This window comes from Oryctolagus cuniculus, chromosome 5 (assembly GCF_964237555.1).
Source record: "Oryctolagus cuniculus chromosome 5, mOryCun1.1, whole genome shotgun sequence".
NCBI classification, from domain to species: Eukaryota; Metazoa; Chordata; class Mammalia; order Lagomorpha; family Leporidae; genus Oryctolagus; species Oryctolagus cuniculus.
The window spans coordinates 64198208-64220674 of record NC_091436.1 but is presented as its reverse complement, the minus strand read 5'-3'; the positions used below and the strand labels follow the sequence as shown (position 1 = coordinate 64220674).

The following is a 22467-nucleotide window of genomic DNA, read 5'->3' as shown; positions in this document are numbered from 1 at the left end:
GTATTTAAAAATGCCATTAAAATTAATCCTTGGCAGAGTGGGTGTTGTGGTACTATAGGTTAAGCTGCTGCCTGTGATGCTGGTATCTCATCTGAGTGTTGGTTTGAGTCCCAGCTGTTCCAGTTCCAATCCAGCTATCTGCTAATGCACCTTGGAAAGCAGCAGAGGATTGCCCAAGTACCTGGGCCCCTGCCACCCATGTGGGAGACCTGCCTGGAGTTCCCGGCTCCTGGCTTCGGCCTGGCCCAGCCTGGCCATTGCAGCCATTTGGGGAGTGAACCAATGGATGGGAGATCTTTCTCTCTCTGTCTCTTCCCCCCACCCCTGTCACTTTCCCTTTCAAATAAATAAAATAAATCTTTAAAAAAAATTGACCCTTGGCAAGACAGACCAAGAGACAGAAAAACAAACAAAAAATACTGTAGCTACATACATCAGTATTAAAAAGAAAATATTATAAACAACTTTACATCATTTATTTGAGAAATAATTAGTGAAAATTTTAATTTACAGTTGAATGATGAATAAAAAGTCTGGATATTTCTGCATTACTAAGTGAACTGGTAGCTAAAACTCAACACATGGGGCTGACGCTATGGCATAGTGGGTAAAGCCACTGCCTGCAGTGCTGGTATCCCATATGGGCACCAATTCAAGTCCTGGCTACTCCACTTCCTACCCAGCTCTCTGCTATGGTCTGGGAAAGCAGTAGAAGATGGCCCAAGTACCTAGGCCCCTGCACCCATGTGGGAGATCCAGAATAAGCTCCTGGCTCCTGGATCTGTGCAGTTCCAGCTGTTGCGGCCAACTGGGGACTGAGCCAGTGGATGGAAGACCTCTCTCTCTCTCTCTCTCTCTCTCTCTCTCTCTCTGCCTCTCCTTCTCTCTCTGTATAACTCTGACTTTCAAATAAATAAATAAATCTTTTTTTTTTTTTTTAACAGAGTGGACAGTGAGAGAGACAGACAGAAAGAAAGGTCTTCCTTTTCCCTTGGTTTACCCCACAATGGCTGCTGCAGTCAACGCAGCGTGCTGATCTAAAGCCAGGAGCCAGGTGCTTCTCCTGGTCTCCCATGAGGGTGCAGGGCCCAAGCACTTGGGCCATCCTCCACTGCACTCCCGGGCCATAGCAGAGAGCTGGCCTGGAAGAGGGGCAACCGGGACAGAATCCGGCGCCCTGACCGGGACTAGAACCCGGTGTGCCGGCGCGGCAGGGGGAGGATTAGCCTAGTGAGCCGCAGCGCCGGCCCTCAAATAAATAAATCTTAAAAAAAAAAACTCAACACATGTACATGCATGCATGCGTGAGCATTCACACACACACACACACACCAAAACAAGTGCAGGGGGCAGGGCATATCTTCCCCTTCCCATCTTAGGTTCATGGTGGAGCCCCCATAAGAAAGAGAAAAAATTATTCAGATTTCTTTAGAGCAAGTTTTTTCTGACAGGGAAACCTGCAGAAGGAAATGAACACCTGAGGAAAAGGACACCCTGTGTACTGTCCTGTGAGCTTTGATGAAGAAATGGATCATTATGGAGAACTATGACTGAACAACAAGCTGAGAGGAACATAACAAGGCTTGTTTGTTCAGATTCTTTTCTGTGTCTCTGTGTGACCTTCCTTCCCCCTGGGGAATGAGGGAGGACACCGTCACATGTGGGTCTCATTACCTACTTTTAAGGGAGGTAGGTCAGAGAATCCTTTTAAGAACAGAAAGGCAGGAGAAGAGAAGGTCAGAGAGTGACCTCCAGTGTGCCCTGCTTGGGGTCCTGCACCCTGTTACTACATTAACAATCCAAAGATGCCATAAAGGAAGTGGAAAGACCACCACAGACTTAGAGAAGGGATTTGCAACACCATAATCACCCTAGAATTGCAGCACAGGGAAAAGGAATGGATTCCTGCACATTTACAGGGATCACCTGTATTGGCTTCCTGCAGCTGCTGGAAGCAGATGCCCCAACCAGGGGGACTTCAAACAACAGACACTTCTTCTCTGAGGACTCAGGAGGCCAGCATTTGAAATCCAGGGCTCGGCAGAATGCATTCCTACTGGAGGGAGCACCTGCTTCATGCCTCTCCCAGTACCTGGGGTTTGCTGGTGCCCCATGGTGTTTCTTCTACTGCAATCTCAGCCTCCACTGGCCTCCTGCCCAGGGTATAGGGCCTTTCCCAGTCCAAGGGGACATCATCTTAACTTGGTTCTATCTACAAAGACCATATTTCCAAATATGGTCACAGCCACAGGTAAAGAGGGTTAGGATTTGAACATATCTTTTGGAGGAACAGGACCTAACACAGAAAAATAAAAATAGAAGAAATGGGCAAAACACATGAAGAAGAAACAGAAACTGCTAATAGACAATGAAAAGATGCTTACCCTCATGGGTAATCAGAAAAATGCAAATTCAAATCACAATGAGAGGGGCTGGCACTGTGGCACAGTGGGTTAAACTGCCATCTTCAGTGCCAGCATCCCATATATGCACCAGTTTGAGTCCTGGGTGCTCCACTTCCAATCCAGCTCTGTTAATATGCCTGGGAAAACAGTGGAAGACGGCCAAGTGCCTGGGCCCCTGCACCTGTGTGTGAGACCTGGATGAAACTCCTGGTTTCTGGTTGTTGTGCCCATCTAGGGAGCAAACCAATGGTTGGAAGAACTCTATGTCTCTCCCCCTTTCTGTAATCTTGACTTTCAAATAAAATAGATTTTTTTTTTTTAAACCACACACATACACAATGAAATACCATGTCACATTCCCTATTTCAGTAAAAATTAAGAAGTTTGTGAGACAGGTGCTGTGGCAAAGTAGGTTATGCCCCCTCTTGAGACAGCCACATCCCATCTAGTAGAGCTAGTTTGAGTCCTGGCTGTGTGGCTTCTGGTTCAGCGTCCTGCTCATGCACCTTGGGAGGAGGTGATGGCTCAAGTGCTTCGGTCCCTGCCACCACCCACCTGGGAGACCTAGATGGAGTTCTTGGCTCCTGGCTTTGGCCTGGCCAAACCCCAAGTCCCAGGTGTTGTGGGCATTTGGGGAGTGAGCCAGTGGATGGAAGATCTCTCTCTCTCTTTGCACTCCATGGGAATGATGAACAGGTGAATGCATGCTGAGCTCCTGGAGTTATGGGCACTTATAGGTGGAGGTACTAGCAGGACAGGCCAGCAAATAGAAGAAAAAACCAGGGCGGGGGTGGGGTTGCAGTTTACTGTATTGGCAATGTCCTAGCTCTTCGTTTGGATGGTAGGTTGAACAAACTGGCTGAGGTCAGTTTTTTTTTCTTTTCAAGATGTATTTATTATTTGAAAGGCAGAGTTACAGAGAGGAAGAGACAGAGAGAGAGAGAGACCTTCCATTTGCTGATTTATTCCCCAGATGGCTGCCAACAGCCAGGGCTGGGCCAGACCAAAGCCAACAGCTAGGAACTCAATCTGGGTCTCCCATCTGGGTGGCAGGGGCCCAAATACTTGAGTCATCTTCTGCTTTCCCAGGTGCATTAGCAGGGAGCTGGACTGGAATTGGAGTAGCTGGGATATAAATCAGCACCCCTGTCAGATGCCAGCATCGTGACTTAACCCACTGCACCACTACATAGGTCCATAAGGTCGGTTCCTGACATGAAGGTCCCCAGCTCATACCCCAGGTGGCCAGATCACTACATTCCTCAGCACTGCTACAAGGAAAAGACAAGCACATAGAAAAATGGTCAAAGGATATTAATTGGAAAATCAAAGAAGAGAACACAGCCAACAAGCATATGAAAAGACCCTCAGTCTTACTACCAACCTGGGAAAGTTTACAGGTCAAAACAAGGCACGACTTTCTATCCACAAGACTGACAATATTTAAAAATCTGATGATATGAGCTATTGAGAATGGGGGGAAAGTATGATTTCTGTAAGCTTGTGTAACTGTCAGTTGGCATACACAGGCCACTTTTAGTAAGACTGAAGATAAATGTACTCTTAAGATGCAGAGATTTTTATCCTAAGTAAACACCCTAGAGAAACTCACACTCTGATAACCAGTATAAGTGCTCATTGCTACTCTCCAGGAAAAGCAAACTTGAAATACTTTATATCTGAATTAGTCAAAGGAGCCAAAATGCATGTATAATGACGAAATGAATCTCAAAAACAAAGTGGAGTGAGAAAAGTACCAGCACACATTTGTACTATATTTTGCAAAGTTAACATATACTATCAAATTTTAAAACAATGCATATATCTAAGATATGTAATACATGTATCAACTATAACAAATTTGTTTGCTGACCTGCAAGAAAGATCTAGGAGAGTGAGAGAGAGAGATGAGTGAAGAGAAGCTGAAGAGTGATCTTCCTTAGCAGGAGAGAAGGGGTGGGGTCCAGAGTCCTGGTGGGAGAGAGAGGCTTTCTAACAGTTTGTTCTGAAAATACCTTTATTGAGTGCATAACCTTGAGGTTTGGGATAAACAAGGTGAGGCAATGGAAGGGAACTTCCTGCCCCAGGTAGTTTTTCTCCACTAAAACAAGCAAGCAAACAGCTAGTAGATAAAATGCAAGAGAAAACAAAATCCAACACAGAAGGATAATCAGAGATTAGGAAGTAAGCCTACTTCTCCAGCAACAAAACATTAACAAAACTTTAAAACACATCTACAGGGTCCCACCCAAAAGCACTGTGTGATCTGATCCTCTCCCTGGGTAAGAGTGAGTATTGGAACCAAATTAAAAGTTGAAGCCCAGATACATGGGTGCACCTGGGAACTCAATTCTCGGTGTCCTGTGGTCGGAACTAGAACAACTCTGTAGGCTGAAACCCATCTCCACTCCCTGGGTGGTCTAAACCTGTGAAAACCACAGTCCCCATAATGCACCACAGTGGGGTTTCCCGCCCAAGAAAGAAAGGAGTGGCACTTCACTAAAAATGAGTACATACACTACCTGTGAATCTAATCTCAGTTGTAAAAGTTAACTAGCATGTTTAAGTTTTAAAAAGGAACTTGATTCATCAAATGAAATGTTTACTTTTTAAACATTTACTTTTATGGGCAGGCATTGTGGCCCAGAGGGTTAGGCAGCCACTGAAACACCCACATCCCATATTATAGTCCTAACTCCACTTCCGATCCAGTTCTCTGCTAACTCGCATCCTGCCAGGTAGCAGATGACAGTTCAAGTGCCTGAACCCCTGCCACACAAGTCACAGATCAGGATGGAGTTTCTGGCCCCCAGCTTCTGCCTGGTTTGGACCTCGCTGTTGTGGCCAACTGGGGGAGTGAAACCGGATGGGGGATCTCTCTCCCTTTCTGTGTCTATATCGCTCTGCCTTTCAAATAAATAAATAAAAGCCAACAACCAAGCTGACAGTAATCCATATCACCTTATTCTTTTAACTCTTTCCATAATTGTGCACAATTAGACACCAATTTTGTCAGTTTATAATAATTAACTCCAGTTCAGGGCAGAATTACTAACAATGTATTTGTAATCTTTTACAAATGACTCAAACCAGTAAATGCTACTTTGTATCACCCACTGACCTATTCAGTTAAGCTTAGTCACATACTTTAGGAAGCTGTAACATTTCAACACTTGAAACAATTTGTAACTGCAGTGTCTTAGAACAAATGTAACTAAGTAGCCACTGTGTGAACCCACCTGGAAGCAGTAGAAATGCATTTGCCAAATAGAGCTGGTTGTAGAGCTGTTAAGGGAGAACACTCTGAAACAAACAAAAAATCACGATTTCTTATCTATTTTTATTTGAAAGAGAGAGACAGAGACAGAGAAAACTCTCATCCACTTATTCACTCCCAAATCTTAACCCAGCTCTTCCACATGGGTGACAGGCACCCACGCACTTGAATCATCATCTTGCTGCCTCCAAGACTACTTGCACACCAGCAGGAAGCTGGAATTAGGAGTAGAGCTGAGACTCACATAGAATATAGGATTTGGCATTGTTAGGTAGGAAGTTGGAAATTAGCCTGTGTGAAAGGAGACCTGGAAAAACAGAGCCCCTGTGGAAAGGAACGCAGCACTTAAAGCAGCCTGGAAAGCAACCCTTGGAGCCAGCCCAGCACTTCACCACTTTACACTGCAAAGCCCCGCCCAAACCGTTCCTCCTGGGGAAGGCACCTTAGAATTCTCTCTGCCCGATGCCAGGTGACCTACCCAGCCCCATACCGCTGGTTAATAACAACCTTAGCAGGAATTTTACCTACTTCTCACCCAGAAAGTGTGTGTGGGGGGGGGACAAAAGAACTGAACCCCATTCCTTGTGAACCTCAGTCTGAATACAGACTCTGCTCAGTCTCTCCTGAAACACTTACCTTGGTCTATCGGGTGTAGCTCTCTCAGTTCCGCGCTGAGCTGCCTGCCTGGCTTGCCAGGTGCATCCTCTTCATCAAACTAGGTAACCTTGCTATCCCCAGTCTGAATGGCTTGGCACGCTCAGATTCCGTCCGGAGACGTGCCCATTCGTTCTGACGGATGCCTTACCCATTAAACCTTGCTTACCACTGCACCTCTGTCTCCCTCTGAATTCCTTCTTGTGGGAAGCCAAGAATTTCTATTCCACCCCTCCAGGCTAACAGAATCCCGAGCAGCTTCTTAACCGCTAGGCCAAACACCTGCCCCTAATTCTAATTTAATAGAGCAGGTAGCGCCATGAGCATTAATGTGAACACGTAAAACTTGGTGAAACACCGACCCCGCAAATGCTTCATTATAGGTTCGTCTTGTTAGATCTAAAAAGGGCTGTTTCCACAGGTGCACTGTTCAAGTAGACTTTTCAGCGACTATTTTTTTTTTCCTTGCCATGAAATCACCTACTGCATGACAGGTACGCTGGACAAGCAAGTGCGACTCTCTGGATCCTTCAAATCGCTTCATTCTTGAAAAGACGGTCGAAACTTCTTTTATATTCTAAATTCCGGCATGAGCGGATATCTTTGTGGAGTCAACGTCTTGAATTCTCAAAGATGAAGTTCAGAGAGGTTTGACTCCGGAGAAAGAACCAGTGCCTTAAAACAGCTCGCAGGGACCACTTGGAAGCACGCACGCGCCGGCCGAGCCCGGGGCTGCTCTCCCCGCGCCCTTACCCGCCCAGTCCTCCGAGGCACGGCCTCCAGCAGGGGTCGCTGTGCCGCCGCCGTGCGTGCCCGCGTCCCCCGCCCACCTGCTCTCGCCGCGCCGGCTCCGGCGGAAGAGGCGGGCCATGCTCGGAGGCGGCCGGCGGGCGTGAGACGGCCGCGGGGAGGGACTAGCGGCCCTGACGCGCAGGTAAGTGCGCCCCTACCGGCGCGCCGCGCCCCCGGCCCGCGCCCCCTCGCTCACTTGGCCGCACGCGCGCGCGGGCAGAGCCGAGCGGCTCCGCAGCCCCCGGTGTCGCCTACGCTCCTGTCCGGGTCTCCGCGGAGCCGTGTCGGCCTCGGGGCGCCCCGCGAGCACAGAGGCCGAGGGGATCGGGCCGGCAGAGGCTCCAAACGCAGAGCAGGAGTCCGGGGACGGAGGTGTCCGGTTTCCTGTGACCTTGGGGGCTCGGAAAGGGGCGCAGCCCGGAGGCTGGGGAGGGAGCGCCGGGAAGCCGAGCTGGTCGGAGCAGTCGGCGAGTGAGGTGTCCACGAGGAGAGAGGGTTTTAGCGACGGTGCACGCCAGCCTTGAGGCTAGGTTCTCCAAAGGTGGAGTCCCAGCCCCTTGCAGGTCAAGGCCGGCGCCGCCCCCCGTATGCCAGGCCGTGCCCGGCTCAGTCTTGGGTTAGCTCACACCGCTGCCGAAGGTCTCCCCCAGAACCTCTTCCAGCCTGGCTGCCCTCATCATCCCCCTGCTCCGTTCACATCGCCGCCGAAGAGATTAAGTTTTATTTTCAGACGCACTCCTGTCGGGTCATGGCCCCTACCTAAGATCTTCCTTTGGCTCCCACGCCGTCTGGGTCAGGTCCAGACTTGTGTACATTGGCCCTTGGAGATCCAGCTCCACCTTTGTGTGTTCTTCTCTCGGTTCATTTTGTTGCGCCAGTCCCGCCAGTCTGCTTTCCTTGCACACGTGTTCAAGCACTTAACATATGCCAGACGCTACTCTGGACCCTTGGGATGCAGCAGTGGGGGAGGAAAAAAAGGAAGAAAAAAAAAAAAAAAAACTGGGGTGAAGATTGCTACTCTTGTGCAGTTCATGGTCTAGAGGGGGAAACAGGCAAGCAATATTAAATCATGAAATCCGATAACAGGTGGTGAGTGCTGAGAAACTGGGGTACGTTTAGGGATTGGGGAGACAGAATGGAATAGAGCTGGAGTGGGTAGGGTTACTGAGATGACATTTAAGACTTACAGGTGAGGAGTTAGCATTGAAGATATCCAGGGCAAGAGTGTTCTAGGCACAGCTGGAACACAGATCCCTGCTGTTAGGAAAATGGTGTAGTCTTGTCTGTGCTGCACTCTATGCCCGGGACACCATCCTAGGCTCTATCCCCTCTGTGCCATTGCTGGAAGCCTGGTGACCAGGTGGCCCAACCACAGGTGTCAGCCCCTCCCCCCCCCCCCAATGGGATTAGATGCTTCTACCTCCCTGCCTCTGGCAAAGGTTTAACAGGACCTGCTTCCAGCACGGTGCTCTCTCTGCTGATTCCTCCCTCTCGCCCTCTCTCCCCGGCCTGTCGGGCTTCCCCCACCCGACAATAACCCTTTCCTTAACTCAGGTTTTTGGTGTGTTTTGTGGTGGCCTTGCATCTGCTATGTCATGTGCTAGGAAAACGTGCCCCCCCCCCCCATGCAGTAGCATTGAAAGGTGGACTCTGAAAGGCGATTGGGTCACGAGGGTTCTGTGCTCATGGGTGAACTCCTTCACCCACAGATCAGTGGGTTACCAAGGCAGTGGTTTTATGATAAAGCAAGCCCTCAGGCACACTTGCCCTGCTTCATCGTCATCTCCTCTGCCATGTTACAAAGCAGCAAAGCCCTCACCAGAGGCTGGTGCCTTATCTTGGACTTGCCAGCCTCCAGAACCATAAGCTAAATAAACCTCTGTTTTTTTTTTTTTTTAAATTGCCAGGTCTTTGTTACTCCATTAAAGTGACAGAAAACAGATGAAAGCAGTTCATAGTCCAAAATGTGCCTGTTGTGTATGGTATGGGCCTGAGGAGGGCCAGCATGGCTGGAGCTGCGGTCAGACAGGAAATGAGGTCAGATCATCTAGAGCCTGTTCACTGGCAGGGACCTCAGGGACCTCTGTGAGAGCTTTTGTAGGGGGTCGAGGAAAGCAGTGACTTGGTATGACTTTTTAAAAGAATCACTCCTGGGGAGCCCGCGTTATGGCATAGCGGGTTAAGGCACTGCTTGCGATGCTGGCATCCCATATCAGAGCCCTGTTTCAAGTCTTGGCTGCTCCACTTCCAGTCCAACTCCCTGCTAATGTGTCTAGGAAAGCAGAAGAAAATGGCCTGGGTGCTTGGGTCCCTACCACCCACATGGGAGATCCTGGCTGAGTTCCAGACTCCTGGTTTCAGCCTGGCCAAGCCCTGGCTGTTGCAACCATCCGGTGAGTACCAGCAGATGAATGATTCTCTCTCTCTCTCTGTCTCTCTCTCTCTCTTTCTCTCTTTCTGCTGTCACTCTTATCTTCCAAATAAATAAAATGAATCTTAGCAAGGATCACTCACAGAATAGACATTTGGCACAGCAATTAAGTGACTGGATACCTGCATGCCATATCAGAGTCCCTGGGTTCCAGGCCCAGCATCCTGCTAACGCAGAGCCTGGGAGGCAGCAGATGATGGGTAAAGTGACTGGGTCCCTGCCACCCTGGTAGGAAACCCAGAGTGAGTTCCAGGCTCCCAGCTTTGGGCTGGCCCACCCCCAACCATTGTGGGCATTTGGAGAGAGAACCAGTAGATGGAAGATGCCTGTCTCTTAAGAAAACAAGAAGGAAAAGAAGGATCTTGTTGCTCTGTGGAGAACACTCCAGTGGAGCCTCTGTGGCACCGCTGGTGGTGGGTGATAGTAGCATGACTCTGTGGTAGCAGTGGAAGTGGTGAGATACCACTACTATACCTGTGTTGAAGATAGAGCTGATGGGAATTCCTGTGGTGCGCCTCAGTGTGGGGACAGAGAAGACCCAAGGATGACTGGAAGCTTTTGTACTCAGCAGCCGGAAGGATGGAGCTGCCACTCACTAAGTCAGCGAAGGCCGCAGGTGGAGCGGATTTGGAGCTGGGCATGTGGCAGGAGTTTATTTGTGGACAGGTTAAACGGGAGCTGCCCGTCGAGCACCCACGTGGAGATGTCACACAGGCGGTTGGATGTTGTGCTGGGGAGACCCCCAGGTTTATTGATTTCAGTAAGAGGACTCAACTGAGGATCAGGAGGCTGTGATTTGTTACAAGTAAAGAGTCTGAAGCAAAATAAGCTAAGGGAAAAGTTGCACCAGACCAAGTCTGGAGGGACTGGCGTAGCTGAAGAGTCCACTCCCAGTGGAGCCACCTAGGACACACTTGCTTCCTCCAGGAACAAACTGACCTCACATGTGAGATGTTGTCTATCAGGAGAGCTTATGAGAGAGTCACTGCCCAGGATTTTTCCTGGAGGCTCATCACGTAGGCACTCTCTGCCTAAAACATACTGAGACTTCGGCCTTCTAGAAGAAAGCAGAAATTCCGCATAAAGCAAACGGTCCAGTTTCCACACAGTGAGCCACTTCTGTCAGTTCTGGGAAAGTAGAAGAGGACCAGCGACAGTCCCAGGGCCACCAGCAGCAGAATGTCAGGGAGAAAGGCTGCGGTGGAGTCTTGGAGAAGCAGTCCCCAGTGAGGGGGCAAACCCAGAGTGACAAAGGAGGGGGTGATCAGCTTTGTTAAGTGCTGCATTTAGGAAGCCATGGAGTTGAGGAGAGCATAGACCACACTTCTGAGGAGTTGTGGCATAAAGAGGAGCCAAGATAGGTAGGACCTGGGGCATGGTGGAGTTAAGAGACGTGTCCATCTACTTGTTTTTGAGTGAGAGTTAACAGCATGCTGATGTAACAATGCTGTCTCTCCACAGATGGGTTTCAGGCTGCCCCTGCCATCAGACCTCCGCCTAGGTGTCCCTGCTCCAGGCTGCAGCTTGTGCAGGCTCCGGCCTCTGGCCCTGTTTCTATTCACGCTCTCTGATGGCTGGTTTACTTGCCCATGTTCCACTTAAATGGCGCTTCCTTGGGGGATAAGAACTGGCTGTTTTACATGGAGGTCTGGCCACGTATGAGTAAGTGAGTGGCCGTAAATGTAGTGAGTGGGCAAGATGCTTTTTTCATTTCTAAATAGTTGAATCTGCAACTTCCAAAAAAATTTTTTTTGTTTAATTTGTCTGAAAGATGGAGAGACAGACTGAGATCTCCCATCTGCTGGTTCACTCCCCAAATGCCCAAAAGAGTGAGGGCTGGGCCAGGCTGAAGCCAGGAGCTAGAAATTCAGGCCAGATCGCCCATGTGGGTGGCAGGAACCCAGCTATGTGAGCCGTCACTTGCTGCCTTCCAGAATGGTCATTAACAGGAAACACTGGGATGGAGAGTGCAGTCGTGACTCAAACTGAGGTGCTCTGGATGTGGGGTGTGAGCATCCCAAGTGGCGGCCTAGCCACTGGGGTAAACACTTGCCCCCTATTCATTGAGTTTAGTGTGTGCTGAGCAGATGGGGGCTGGGAGTGAAGAATAAGGCACAATGCCTGCCCCGCCCCTACCCCTAGCATTTGGGAGATCAGAACAGTCCAGTGAACTTACTAGAAAGTGACAAGACACATGGTATTGGGATGACCAGAGTCTGGAATAGCTTGGATAGTGCAAGGGTTGGTGGAAGAGGAGGAGGAGGAGGCTTGGGTAGAGTCTAGAAAAAGGGGAGGAGGAGGTCATGCCAAAAGGACAGAAACTTTGTCAATAATAGCAGCTTTTTTTTTTTTTTTTGAAGAGGAGAAAGAGGCATCAATCTCCTATCCACCTGTTCACTCTCCACAACTGCTGTGTTGGGTCAAGGTTAAGCCAGCCAGAGCTGGGATTTTAATCTGGGTCTCCCATGTGGGTGGTAGAGACCCAAGTACCTGAGCTACCACCTGCTGCTTCCCAGGATTCACATCAGCAGGGAGCTGAAATGGAGAGGTCAGCTGTGCCTCAAACCCAGGCACTCTGGTAGAGAATACAGGCATCCCAAGCAGTGTCTTTACCACCCAATGCCTGCCCTCTCTTTTTACTCTTATTTTTCTCAAATGAAAGACAAGGAGCCCAATATTCAGTGGCACCACTCTGATTGAAGAGGAGCTGGGGCCCTGGTTAACCCCTCCTCTGGCACTCCCCACTCCCAACTCAGGGCTACCCTGACCAGTTCAAGGTTCTGGGGCAGAACCTCAGTTCTCAGACCCCTCCTTGGTGGCCCTGCATGTCTGCTGCTGGTATCTCCAACTGAGCATCATCTCCAGCAAAAATTACGTGATTGGCTTTTCTCAGTTTTGTGTCTCATACATTTCATCTAAACGCTCAGAATTTGCCAGCGTTTGCTAGAAAGTGAAGCAGATTGCAAAGTCAGGGAGTGAACAGGTAACACAAACAAGGATGACACTTGACAGTTTGGTGTCTGTGGTGTGCTAGGTATTTTTACACGTGAGTATGATTTTAAATTGTCGCCCTCTGTGAGAAAAGGGTGGGTAAATAGAGCTATCTGGAGTATGTGCAGGGGGCAAGATCAGATGCAGGCGCTCTTCAAGGAAGCAAGTGCAGTTGGTTCAAAGCTAGGCTTTCCGGATGAGGAATATGGACACAGAGGGACTGGTGCAGAGATGAGACTCAACCCCTACCTACCAGCACTTCCTTCTCTGTGCCTCCTCTTAAGATTTCCTCCAAGTTGGTGGCAAGTCCTGTCATTCCACCACCCCTGAAACTTCCCATTCTTTCTGGTGTTCTGGTAAATGAAGGTTGCCTTTCATTCAAGAAGGTTTTTTTTTTTTCTTTTAAAGATTTATTTATTTGAAAGGTAGAGTTACAGAAAGAGAGGGAAAGACAGAAGACAGAAGAAGAAAGAGAGATCTTCCATCTGCTCATTTACTCCCTAGATGGCCATGATGGCCAGGGCTGGGCCAGGCTGAAGCCAGGAGCCTGGAACTCCATCTGGGTCTCTGACATGGGTGCAGGGGCCCAAGCACTTGGACCACCCTCTGCTGCTTTCCCAGGTGCATTAGCAGGGAGCTGGACTCTGGGAAGCAGCAGTGGCTGGGTACCTACCACCCACATGGGAGACCTAGATTGAGTTCCTGGCTGCTGGCTTTGGCTCAACTCAGGCCCTGCCATTGTGGGCATTTGAAGAGTGAACCAGTGAACAGAGGCACTCCCTTGCCCTCCCTCTCTTCCTCCCTTCCCACCCCCTTCTCTCTATCTCTGCTTCTCTGCTTCTTCAATAAAAAAAAAAAAAAAAAAAAAAAACCTGCTTTATTTCTCATTGAAGATTAAAGTCCTGAGTCCCAAGACTTGTGTTGTCTGTTCATTCATGCTGGGAATATAAGGCCCCAAAATGTTGAATATAAATTGGAAGTCAATAGCTCTGTGTTTTCCAGTGAGTCATATGGATAATTACTGTTGTCAGCTTTGTGATTAATGGAAAGAAGGAGAGAAAAATCATGAGAATCATTTTCAGAGAAATCAGTGTTGGGGCAGTTTGTGGTGCAATGGGTTAAACCTCCTCTTGTGATGCCGGCATCTTGTGTCAGAGTGCAGGTTCGAGTGTGGTTACTCTGCTTCCAGTCCAGCTTTCTGCTAATGTGCCTGGGAAAATGGCAGAAAATGATTCATGTGCTCAGGTCCCTGCCATCCCTGTGGGAGACTCCTGAGTTCCTGGCTGCTGGCTTCAGCCTAGCCCAGATCTGGCTGTTGTGGCCATTAAGGGAGTGAACTAATAGATGGAAAAATCTCTTTCTTCCTCCTTTCTGTTTCTCTCTGTGTCACTTTGCCTTATTAGATATATAGATAAATAAATATTTAAACAACAACAAAAAAGTTCATGAAAAATGTGAACTATGATGTAGCTATACATGGATTGCAAAGGAAGGAGGGAAGGAAATGAGGAAACGTAACCTTGGCACAAAAGAAAGCCAATGCAGACCTGGAGTACAAGGTTGTTGACCATGTGGAAACCCTTCTCTAAAACCATCTCGATGCGCTTCTGGAGGTGTCCCATCGTCACAAAACAGTGGTTGGCTTTGTTTGGGAAAGAGATGCAAAAGGAGGTGAAATGCAAACCTGTTTGATTTACTCATTGCCATCCCTGACTTGCTGGGATGGAGGTTGAAATAAACTTTACAGATTCGCTCTGGGTTTAATGAAGTGGTATTCCGGTGTTCTTCCTTGGCAAAGTTAATATTGTATATATCTAACTTATGTCAATAAGCATTCTTTCTCCCTGGATTTTCTTTTCTTTCTGAAACAAATCATTGAAAACTATTGATAATATTTTTCCATAACAACCAGTAGTACCCAAAGCTGCTTTTGGTGAGGGAGAAGAGTAGAAAGAACGCTTTCACACATTCTAGCATGTCATCAACCACCACCCGCTCCCCACCCCCAGCCACAACCCCGTGAGCTCAACACGTTTATTGTAGCAAGGAGACTCAGTATGGTATGATGCATGGTCTTCAGTGCGTGCAGGCCGATAGATCTAGAGTCTTGTGGGAGGGCATAAGTACAGTACTGACATAAAGTGCTCATACTGTGTACGATTTATTTTGTAGGAACACCGTGTCACTGCACTTGTGAAATAAAACTGAGTTATTGTCTCTTCCAGGTCTGTGCACCATGGCTATGACCAGTGTGAGATTACTTGCTGGTGTTTTAAGAAAGCCGGATGCCTGGGTTGGACTCTGGGGCATGCTCCGAGGGACACCTTCATTTAAACTCTGTGCTTCCTGGAATCAATACTTGTATTTTTCTAGTACCAAGTTAAACACATCAAATCATAAGACACTTTTCCATAGTGTTTTCTCGCTGAGAATCCCAGGACTTTCAGTGTCTCCAGAATATATTTTTCCATTTTCCATAAGACTCAAAAGTAACCTAAGCTCTAAAAAATCCACTAAAAAGACTATGGAAAAAGTGCAAGACGTGGACTCTGATGAAGAGAGTGATCATAATGAGATGAGTGAGCCAGGAGAAGAGCTTCAGGATGACCCCAGTGTGGTCAGGGACTACAAAGATCTGGAGAAAGTCGTGCAGTCTTTCCGGTACGACGTTATCCTGAAGACAGGCCTCGATATTGGCAGAAAGTGAGTATGATATTTTACTGTAAAATATCTTGTTTTAATGCATAATTACAAGTCAGGCCATATTATAGTGAAGGGAAACCACAACGAATGCAAAGACCTTTAACAATAATTTTGATTTAGTATTTATTTGAAAGGCAGAAATCTTCTGTCTGTTTATTCATTCCCCAGATGCTCACAACCAGCCAGAGCTGAGCCTGGCTGAAGCCAGGAACCCACAAGTCAGTCTGGATCTCCCCCATGGGTGGCAGGGACCCACGTACTTGAGCCATCACCTGCTGCCTCCTATGGTGCGTGTTAGCAGGAAGCTAGAATTGGAAGCCAAGCCAGAGCTCAACCCCAGGCCCTTCAATATGGAGTGCTGGAGTCTTAACTGCTGCATCAAACCTACTCCAAAAGGGCCTTATAGGTCACCTGTCTGTCATCTTAGATGAATAAACTGATTTCCAAAGAAGTCGCATGCCTGCAGGTCCCACGTGCCGTATTTTCTTGATTCTAAGGCACAGCTGGCTGTGAGATGTTCCATCGATTTAATAACAGCAAGCATAAAATGCACCTGGATTTCACAAATGCTACAATGAGAGACAGTACCTCTCAGAATCAACAGGGTGAATGTAAAGTATTGATTAAGAATGCAGGCTCTGGAACCAGACCACCAGAGGCTCAATTATTCTCTCTCTGATGTTGGGCAAGTTACTCAAATGTTCTGCATCTCAGTTTCTACATCTGTAAAATGAGGGTAATAGAATCTGTTTAGAAGGTGGTCACTGGGAGTAAATGAATATCCGGCTAAAGCATTTGTACCCGGCACATAGTGTATATGCAATATGATAGCTGTTATGAAGAGAAAGCTGTGTGTGTTCATATATAATAAAGAGATGTTTAAGTGTAACTTTCAAGGTTTCCTTGATATTCTCATTCTCACCCTATTAGAATAACTATATGAGAACAGGGACCCTCATTGTCATTGATTTCTTTAGCAGCCATTGATTGTGTGCATGTTGCATACAGGGTAAGAGTTCTGGTATGAATACGTTCAGAAAGATTTCCTTGTGTAACTTGTACCTGTGTGACCTAATTTAATGGGATAGTTTAACTTTTAATCCGTGAAGTGAAGGAGACTCAAAGATGACTGAGCCCACAGGCCCCCTCTTGGCATCATGACCAGGATGTGTTGAATGTTCTCTAAGATATGACAGACCCATAGAGGAACCTCTCCTCTCTTAGAGTAGTAGCTGCTGCCATTTTTTATGAATTTATTAATCACAGGCATCAGTCATCAAAAGGGAAGGACACTGATTTTTGTCTGAGCCCTCAGCTGGTCTGGCTGCCCCAGTGATTTAAATTCCTGGACATCAGCAGCTACTGGGTTGGAAGTTCTCCAGTTCAGTGCAGACTGGCAGAGAATTTCTTAATGACCTCACCGTATATGTGATGTCTGGTCTTCCTGTGAGTCCAGAGCAGGTATCAGAGGGGAAAGAGATGCCCACTCACTCTGGTCACTGTGACTCACCAGAGCCACAGCCTCACCATGAAGTTGCTGCCTTGGGAGTCAGGTGGAACGCCCCAGGCCCCTGTGTGGAACAGAGCTTCATAAGTATGTTGAACCCCAGCCAAAGACTGGCATTGTGGTGCAGTGGGTTAAGCCGCCACCTGCAACACCAGCATTGAGTACGAGTGCTGGTTCAAGTCGAGGCTGCTCTACTTTCAGATCCAGCTCCCTGCTAATGGCGCCTAGGAAAGCAGCAGAAGATGGCGTAAGTACTTGGGCCTCTGCCATCCACATGGGAGTCCCAGATGACATTCCAGGCTCCTGGCTTTGGCCCGGCCCAGCCCAAATCATAGCCACTTGGGGGGCGAACTAGCGGATGGAAGGTCTCTAACTCTGCTTTTCTAATAAATGAGTAAATCTTAAAACATAAAAAATCAAGTAAAGAGCATGATGGTGCTAGCAGATCTTTACAGCACCTTAGCATCTCTCAGAAGGGCCCACTGGTCTCCCTGTCCTGGGTATATATGGAAGCAATCAACTTTCACTTTCCTGGCACCCAAACTGGAGAGTTTGTGGGGAATCACTGTTGGAATAAACAATAATGGCAGGTATTTTGTGCGAATGTGTATAATTGTATATTTTTAAGCACTTTGTCTACTTGGTTTTTTTTAATAGCAAAGTGGAAGATGCATTCTACAAAGGTGAACTCAGACTGAATGGGGAAAAATTATGGAAGAAGAGCAGAACGGTGAGATATTAAACCTGTAATGACATCCAGATGTTTTTGTCTGCTGCTCTGCTAGTGCTCAGTTAATGCTGCCCCAGGTTTCCCCTCGGGCTCCTTAGCTTTCCTGAGGTCCTGGGGTCCCACACAGGCTGCTAGGAGTCACCAGCCCCAACCACACAGGCCAGTTTCTCCTTCGCAGCCCTAATGATGCTGTGAGGCAGCTTTCCTCCTTTTCTTTCAAATGTTAGGATGAGCTACTATCAGGACCAGCAAAAATCCATTAATTAAACTCCTAGATTATGAATGTTAGCCTCTATGGAATCATCATAATTGGATTGCAAAGTAACATTCGGTTCACATAGAAGTGTTGTTTGGTGTTACCTGAGCAGATGTGTAATCCTGTTCAGTCCAGCACTACCCACTGAGCGCTTCTTAGATGTGCTGCTTTAACTGTCAGAAAGGATAGTCTGTATTTTCTGACAGGTCTGTATCAGTGCTATTTTTGAAAGACAGCAACAAAGACAGATCTTTCATCTGATGGTTCACTTCCTATATGCCCCCCCAACAGCTAGGGCCTGGCCAGGCTGAAACCAGGAGCCGAAAACTCAATTCAGGTCTCCCAGTGAGAGGCAGGAACACAGTTACTTAAGCCATCATTGATGCCTCCCAGGGTCTGCCGTTGCAGGAAGTTGGAGGCGGGTGAAGATTGAACCCAGGTCCTCCAGTGTGGGACCCAGGCATTTGAATCAGCATCTTCACCCAAGGTGAAAAACTGTCCAGAAATTCATATTTCTATAAAAATAAACATGTTTGCATATACCTGGAATTAAAATGTTACTACTACAAGGAACTATCATTGAGTGGGGCTTTATGGGTTATATAAATTTCCTCATGCTTTTTATTTTTTTATTTTTTTTTCTTTTACCCTGAGTTTGGCTCACTTCCGTAATTGGGGAAAAGTGATACCAAGAATTAACAGGGACCCTTAAAACATCTGGAAGACACAGAGTGTTGGAAAGCATCATCTCAGTGTCCAGAGACCGAATGCTCCAGACCAGTTAGACACTTTGGAAGCTGTTTTCCTTTGCTCTCGTTCGTGTTTCACCACCTCTGAGTCTTACCCTGCTTCCCTGGGACACAGACTGGACGGGGAAGCCGTCAGCTGTCCATCTGGGGGAGCGCTGAGGCTTCCTTCAGGGCGTGCTCCCAGGGGTCATCCACACTCTCACAGGACAGAAGGAAGGGAAAGGGCCCCAAGCCGGGCTCAGCCCCACGATCCCTCTGACAGCAGCTGGGCCGCAGGTTCAGACGCTGGCACGTCAGCCACTGCTCCGTGGGCTGCATGCAGCTGGGTGCCCCAGACAGGCCCTTCTCCCTTCATTGCTTTTTCCTGACCATAGCCCAGCGCTCTACGCCGCAGCTGTAGGACTCCCGACGCGAGGCCTGTTCTGGAGTCCCCGAGCACCTGCCTGGCCCAGGTCTCATTACAAACCCCACAGGCCAGTCTTTCTACCTGTGCCTTGCAATATCGTTAACTGCAGCCTAATTGCTGCTGCTTCATTCTGCCTTGGGTGTTCTGTTGTCTCGGCTGCCTTCCAGATTTCTCCTGAGGGTCAGCAAAGAAGAGGCCAGCATTAGCACTCGGCTGCCTTGTTACTAGGAGGCCTGGTAGCCATAGAAACTGCAGCTAAAGGGAGATTTGAAATGTAGATATTTGGAACAGCCCCTAATCCCAGCCAGTTTGGCTTTGTGTCTGCTGACGGCCAGGGTCTTGGAGGGGAATAAAGAATGCGTGGCCTTCCTTGGCCTGCTCTGTGGAGCCCAGGCCTGGCGGCCGCCCTGGAGGGTCAGCACTTGTCTGATGCTGCCGCTCTAACCCTGGCTGCCTGCAGGTGAGCAGAGCTGCTCTGTGAGCTGCAAAACCCAAGTGCAGCAGGTGCTGGGTGGCTCCATGTGAGCAGTGGGCGTGTGGAGCCCACGTATGGGATTGAAGCTGCCCTGAATCCTCTCTCCCTGGGATGAGTGAGGGGAAGGACCAGCACCCATTCCCTAGTCTCTGCTCTGGGAGGAAGCCCCCAGGGGACTTGCTCTCCAGCCACACAGTAGCCTGCTCTTTTAAAGGGAAGGCATCGTGCACAGTACACACACGAAAGGGCATATGAGAACGGTTGCTTTCTCTTGTTGTGTGCCTTTGCTTCCTGAACTTTGTGTCACATGCATATATCATTCATTAGAGAATTTTAATGAAATAAAGTTATTCCATAAGAGGTAAAGGTGGGTTCGAGGACTTGTGGTGACTTTGCGAAGACAATGACTTTTTAAAATGTCCACACAGATTGAAGTGGTCATTTTTGTAATTGAACCCAGCAGATCTGCAGGTGTACGGGACTCCCCTCTCCTCCTCTCCCAAGAGGAGAAGTGGTCTTGATGCCTGACTGTGCTGTGAGCCTTCTGTTCAGCCCAGAGGGGAGGAAGTTAATGGTTGAAGATCGGCCCCTGCCTCAGTTTCCCAACCTGCTACTCTGGGCTTCCTGGCTTGCCCAGCACAGTGTGGTGGCACCATGTATGTGTGCCTGTCTTATAGACTAACTGTGAAGGTATTGAGTGGGTGGGGAATAATTAAAGGCTTGCCTTGGTGAGCTACCATGTTTGGACAGTCTGAAGTTCATTGGAAAAGAAACTAAATAAGCATTTGACACCAGAATTCTGAAAGAGAAGCCCTTCACTGGGTGAAGACAGAAGACAGAGGACAGACTTGGGTGTCCACTTGGGATCAGTGGCCCATGCACGGGGTTGCTGCTACAATTGGAAGCAGTGCGGGGGGGGGGGGGGGGCCCAGGTGGCCTCCAGTCATCCCTGGCTTGTGTTGTAGTAGAAGCAGCAGCATGTGGCACCTGGGTCTGTGTAGCCCCTCTTTGAGGATTTGAGCAGACTTCCTGAGATCCTTAGCTGCCTATCCCAGGTATCTGTCATGGGCTGGCCACAGCATCAGCCCAGACCCAAATCCTCTTGGAGCTGACATAACAGCCTCAGGGTGTGTCTTGAACTTCTAGCTGAACCTAAAACTCACTTTGGGGTAAGAATGGATTTGATCTCAGCCATTTAAAAAAAATTATGTGTTGGAGAGAAAGAGAAAGACAAAGAGAGTTTCCACCCTGTAGGTCACTCCCTAAATGCCCACAGTAGCTAGGCTGAAGCCAAGAGCCAGAAACTCAATCCAGGTCTCCCACCTGAGTAGCAGGGACCCAACTACTTGAGCCATCACTGCTGTTTCACAGAGTCTGCATTAGCAGGAAGCTGAAGTCAGATGCTAGAGCTGAACATCAAACCGACACAGGATGCAGGCATGGTAACCGGGAGGACAAGCACCCACCCGACCTCGGCCCTTCACAGCCAGTCAGCTCGAGCGTCTCTACCCTTTATTCTGGGATACTTTACCTTTCTAAGTTGAAGCTTGTCTCTCTTGATTAAGTGGGCTCACTGGGGCGATCTCTTTGATTTCTCTACTGCTGACCAATATTTTAAGTGACTAATTTCCAGCCAACTACCCCATCCCCATCCCAGCTAAAATCAGAGAAAAGTGTGGCGCTGGAAATTGTCCTCTCAGTGCATGTAGCAATTACTGCGCATGTGTTCTCTGCCACTGTGTCAAATGATACCAACCTAAACGCATCCATTTAAGTACTCCCTGCAGTCACCCGGCAGGTGTGTTTGAGCTGCCCCACACAGGGACTGCCTGCAGGCGGCCGTTGTCTATTCCTAAGCGGGGACACTGAGCCCCTGGCATTTGATGTGCCATCCGGTGAGGCCCTTTTGTGCCAAGGCACTAGGGGCGAATGACAGTTCCACAGGAGGCGGGCCTTTTCTCCCAGTCCTTCCTCTGTGTGACAATCACCTGGTGAACGCGCCAAGCAAGGATGCCTGCCTTGGCCTGGGTTCTCCCGCATGTGATAAAGGCTCCATTTTCTTTTCATTTCCAGGTGAAAGTGGGAGACACATTGGATCTTCTCATTGGGGGGGATAAAGAAGCTGAAACAGAGACAGTGATGCGGATTCTCCTGAAAAAAGTATTTGAAGAGAAGACGGAGAGTGAGAAGTACAGAGTGGTGCTGCGACGGTGGAAGAGGCTAACGCTGCCAAAGAAGAGTCCGTCTAAATAAACGGCGGCCCTGGGAGTGAGGCGGTGGGGGCGGGGCCGCCGAGAAGGGCATTTTGGTTAAAATAAAGTTCTCGTCCCATCTGCGGCGTCCGCTGAGGCTTTGGTGGAACTTGGATGCATGCCCGGAGATGGTTCCCTCGGGGGTCCTGTGGACCTCAGCAGCCTGAGAGCCCTTCGGCGGCGTGTGCGGGCTGCACCGGGCCCGGGGAGGTCCAGTGGCTGGCCCCGTGTGCCCCTCGGCGGCCACCTCTTGAGACCCTCAGTGTCTATATTTAGGTGGTTTTCCCTGTCTGGGGGCCAGCTGTCCCATGTTCAGGCTGCTTAAGGCAAAACCAAGCAAAGTCAAGGGCACCCCCCAGATCACCAGGCAGGAAGCACTGGGCAAGCCCTCTCGCCACCTCCCCCGCGTGTGGGCCTTCTTTCCTTTCAGTCTGAGTGAGTGGGGGGCTCCAGCTACTGCCAAAGGGCAAGGCACAGCCCATCTGCGGTGGTTTGCTTAGGGCAGGGGCCGATACGCCAAGGCAGCCAGAGGCTTGTTTTTTGGGTGACTCTTGAGCTAAGGATGGTTTTTACGTTTTCCAAGCAGTTTTTAAAAATATACAGCAGAGACCTAAAACGTATACTGACTTTTTACCAAACAAATTTGATGACCCCTGGTTTAGGGTAATAAGCTGAGGGTTTAATTTTCAGGTAAAGGCAGCAAATTATGTATTTTCTCAAGGAGAATAAAGAATCAAACAGATCATTCTAACTTGGGGACCACTAGAGGGGTACTTGGGGGAACACATGCACACATTTCCATCATCTGAGACAGGGGCATCTACACAAGCAGCTCGGCC

At 48.7% G+C, this 22467-nt stretch overlaps 1 protein-coding gene and 1 long non-coding RNA gene across 4 annotated transcripts in view; one reads left to right on the top strand and one right to left on the bottom strand.

Moving 5' to 3' along the window:
• LOC138849628 (uncharacterized) overlaps window positions 1-11060 on the bottom strand; it is a 42317-nt gene extending 31257 nt beyond the window's left edge. For both annotated transcript variants that reach the window (XR_011388602.1, XR_011388601.1), the window contains exons 1-2: window positions 6319-11060; window positions 5645-5708 (exon numbers count right to left, since the gene is read on the bottom strand). This is a non-coding gene — a long non-coding RNA (uncharacterized lncRNA). The remainder of the gene's footprint in view (window positions 1-5644; window positions 5709-6318) is intronic.
• MTRES1 (mitochondrial transcription rescue factor 1) lies at window positions 7157-21709 on the top strand. Of its 2 annotated transcripts, none has more exons than XM_008263334.4 (4): window positions 7157-7270; window positions 14776-15253; window positions 17418-17490; window positions 21450-21709. In XM_008263334.4, the coding sequence occupies exons 2-4, from the start codon at window positions 14787-14789 to the stop codon at window positions 21627-21629; spliced, it is 720 nt and encodes a 239-aa protein (XP_008261556.1). In that variant the 5' UTR covers window positions 7157-7270; window positions 14776-14786; the 3' UTR covers window positions 21630-21709. The 2 variants fall into 2 exon arrangements, with proteins under 2 accessions (XP_008261556.1, XP_051711386.2); XM_051855426.2 differs by lacking the exon at window positions 7157-7270 and adding an exon at window positions 11024-11221.
• Window positions 21710-22467: the final 758 nt, after the last annotated feature.

Coding starts and splice junctions, on each gene's coding strand:
- MTRES1 (XM_051855426.2), top strand. CDS start 11,149: ATGTTCCACTTAAATGGCGCTTCCTTGGGGGATAAGAACTGGCTGTTT. Junction 15,254..17,417: donor GGCCTCGATATTGGCAGAAA/GTGAGTATGATA, acceptor TTTTTTTAATAG/CAAAGTGGAAGATGCATTCT. Junction 17,491..21,449: donor TATGGAAGAAGAGCAGAACG/GTGAGATATTAA, acceptor TTTCATTTCCAG/GTGAAAGTGGGAGACACATT.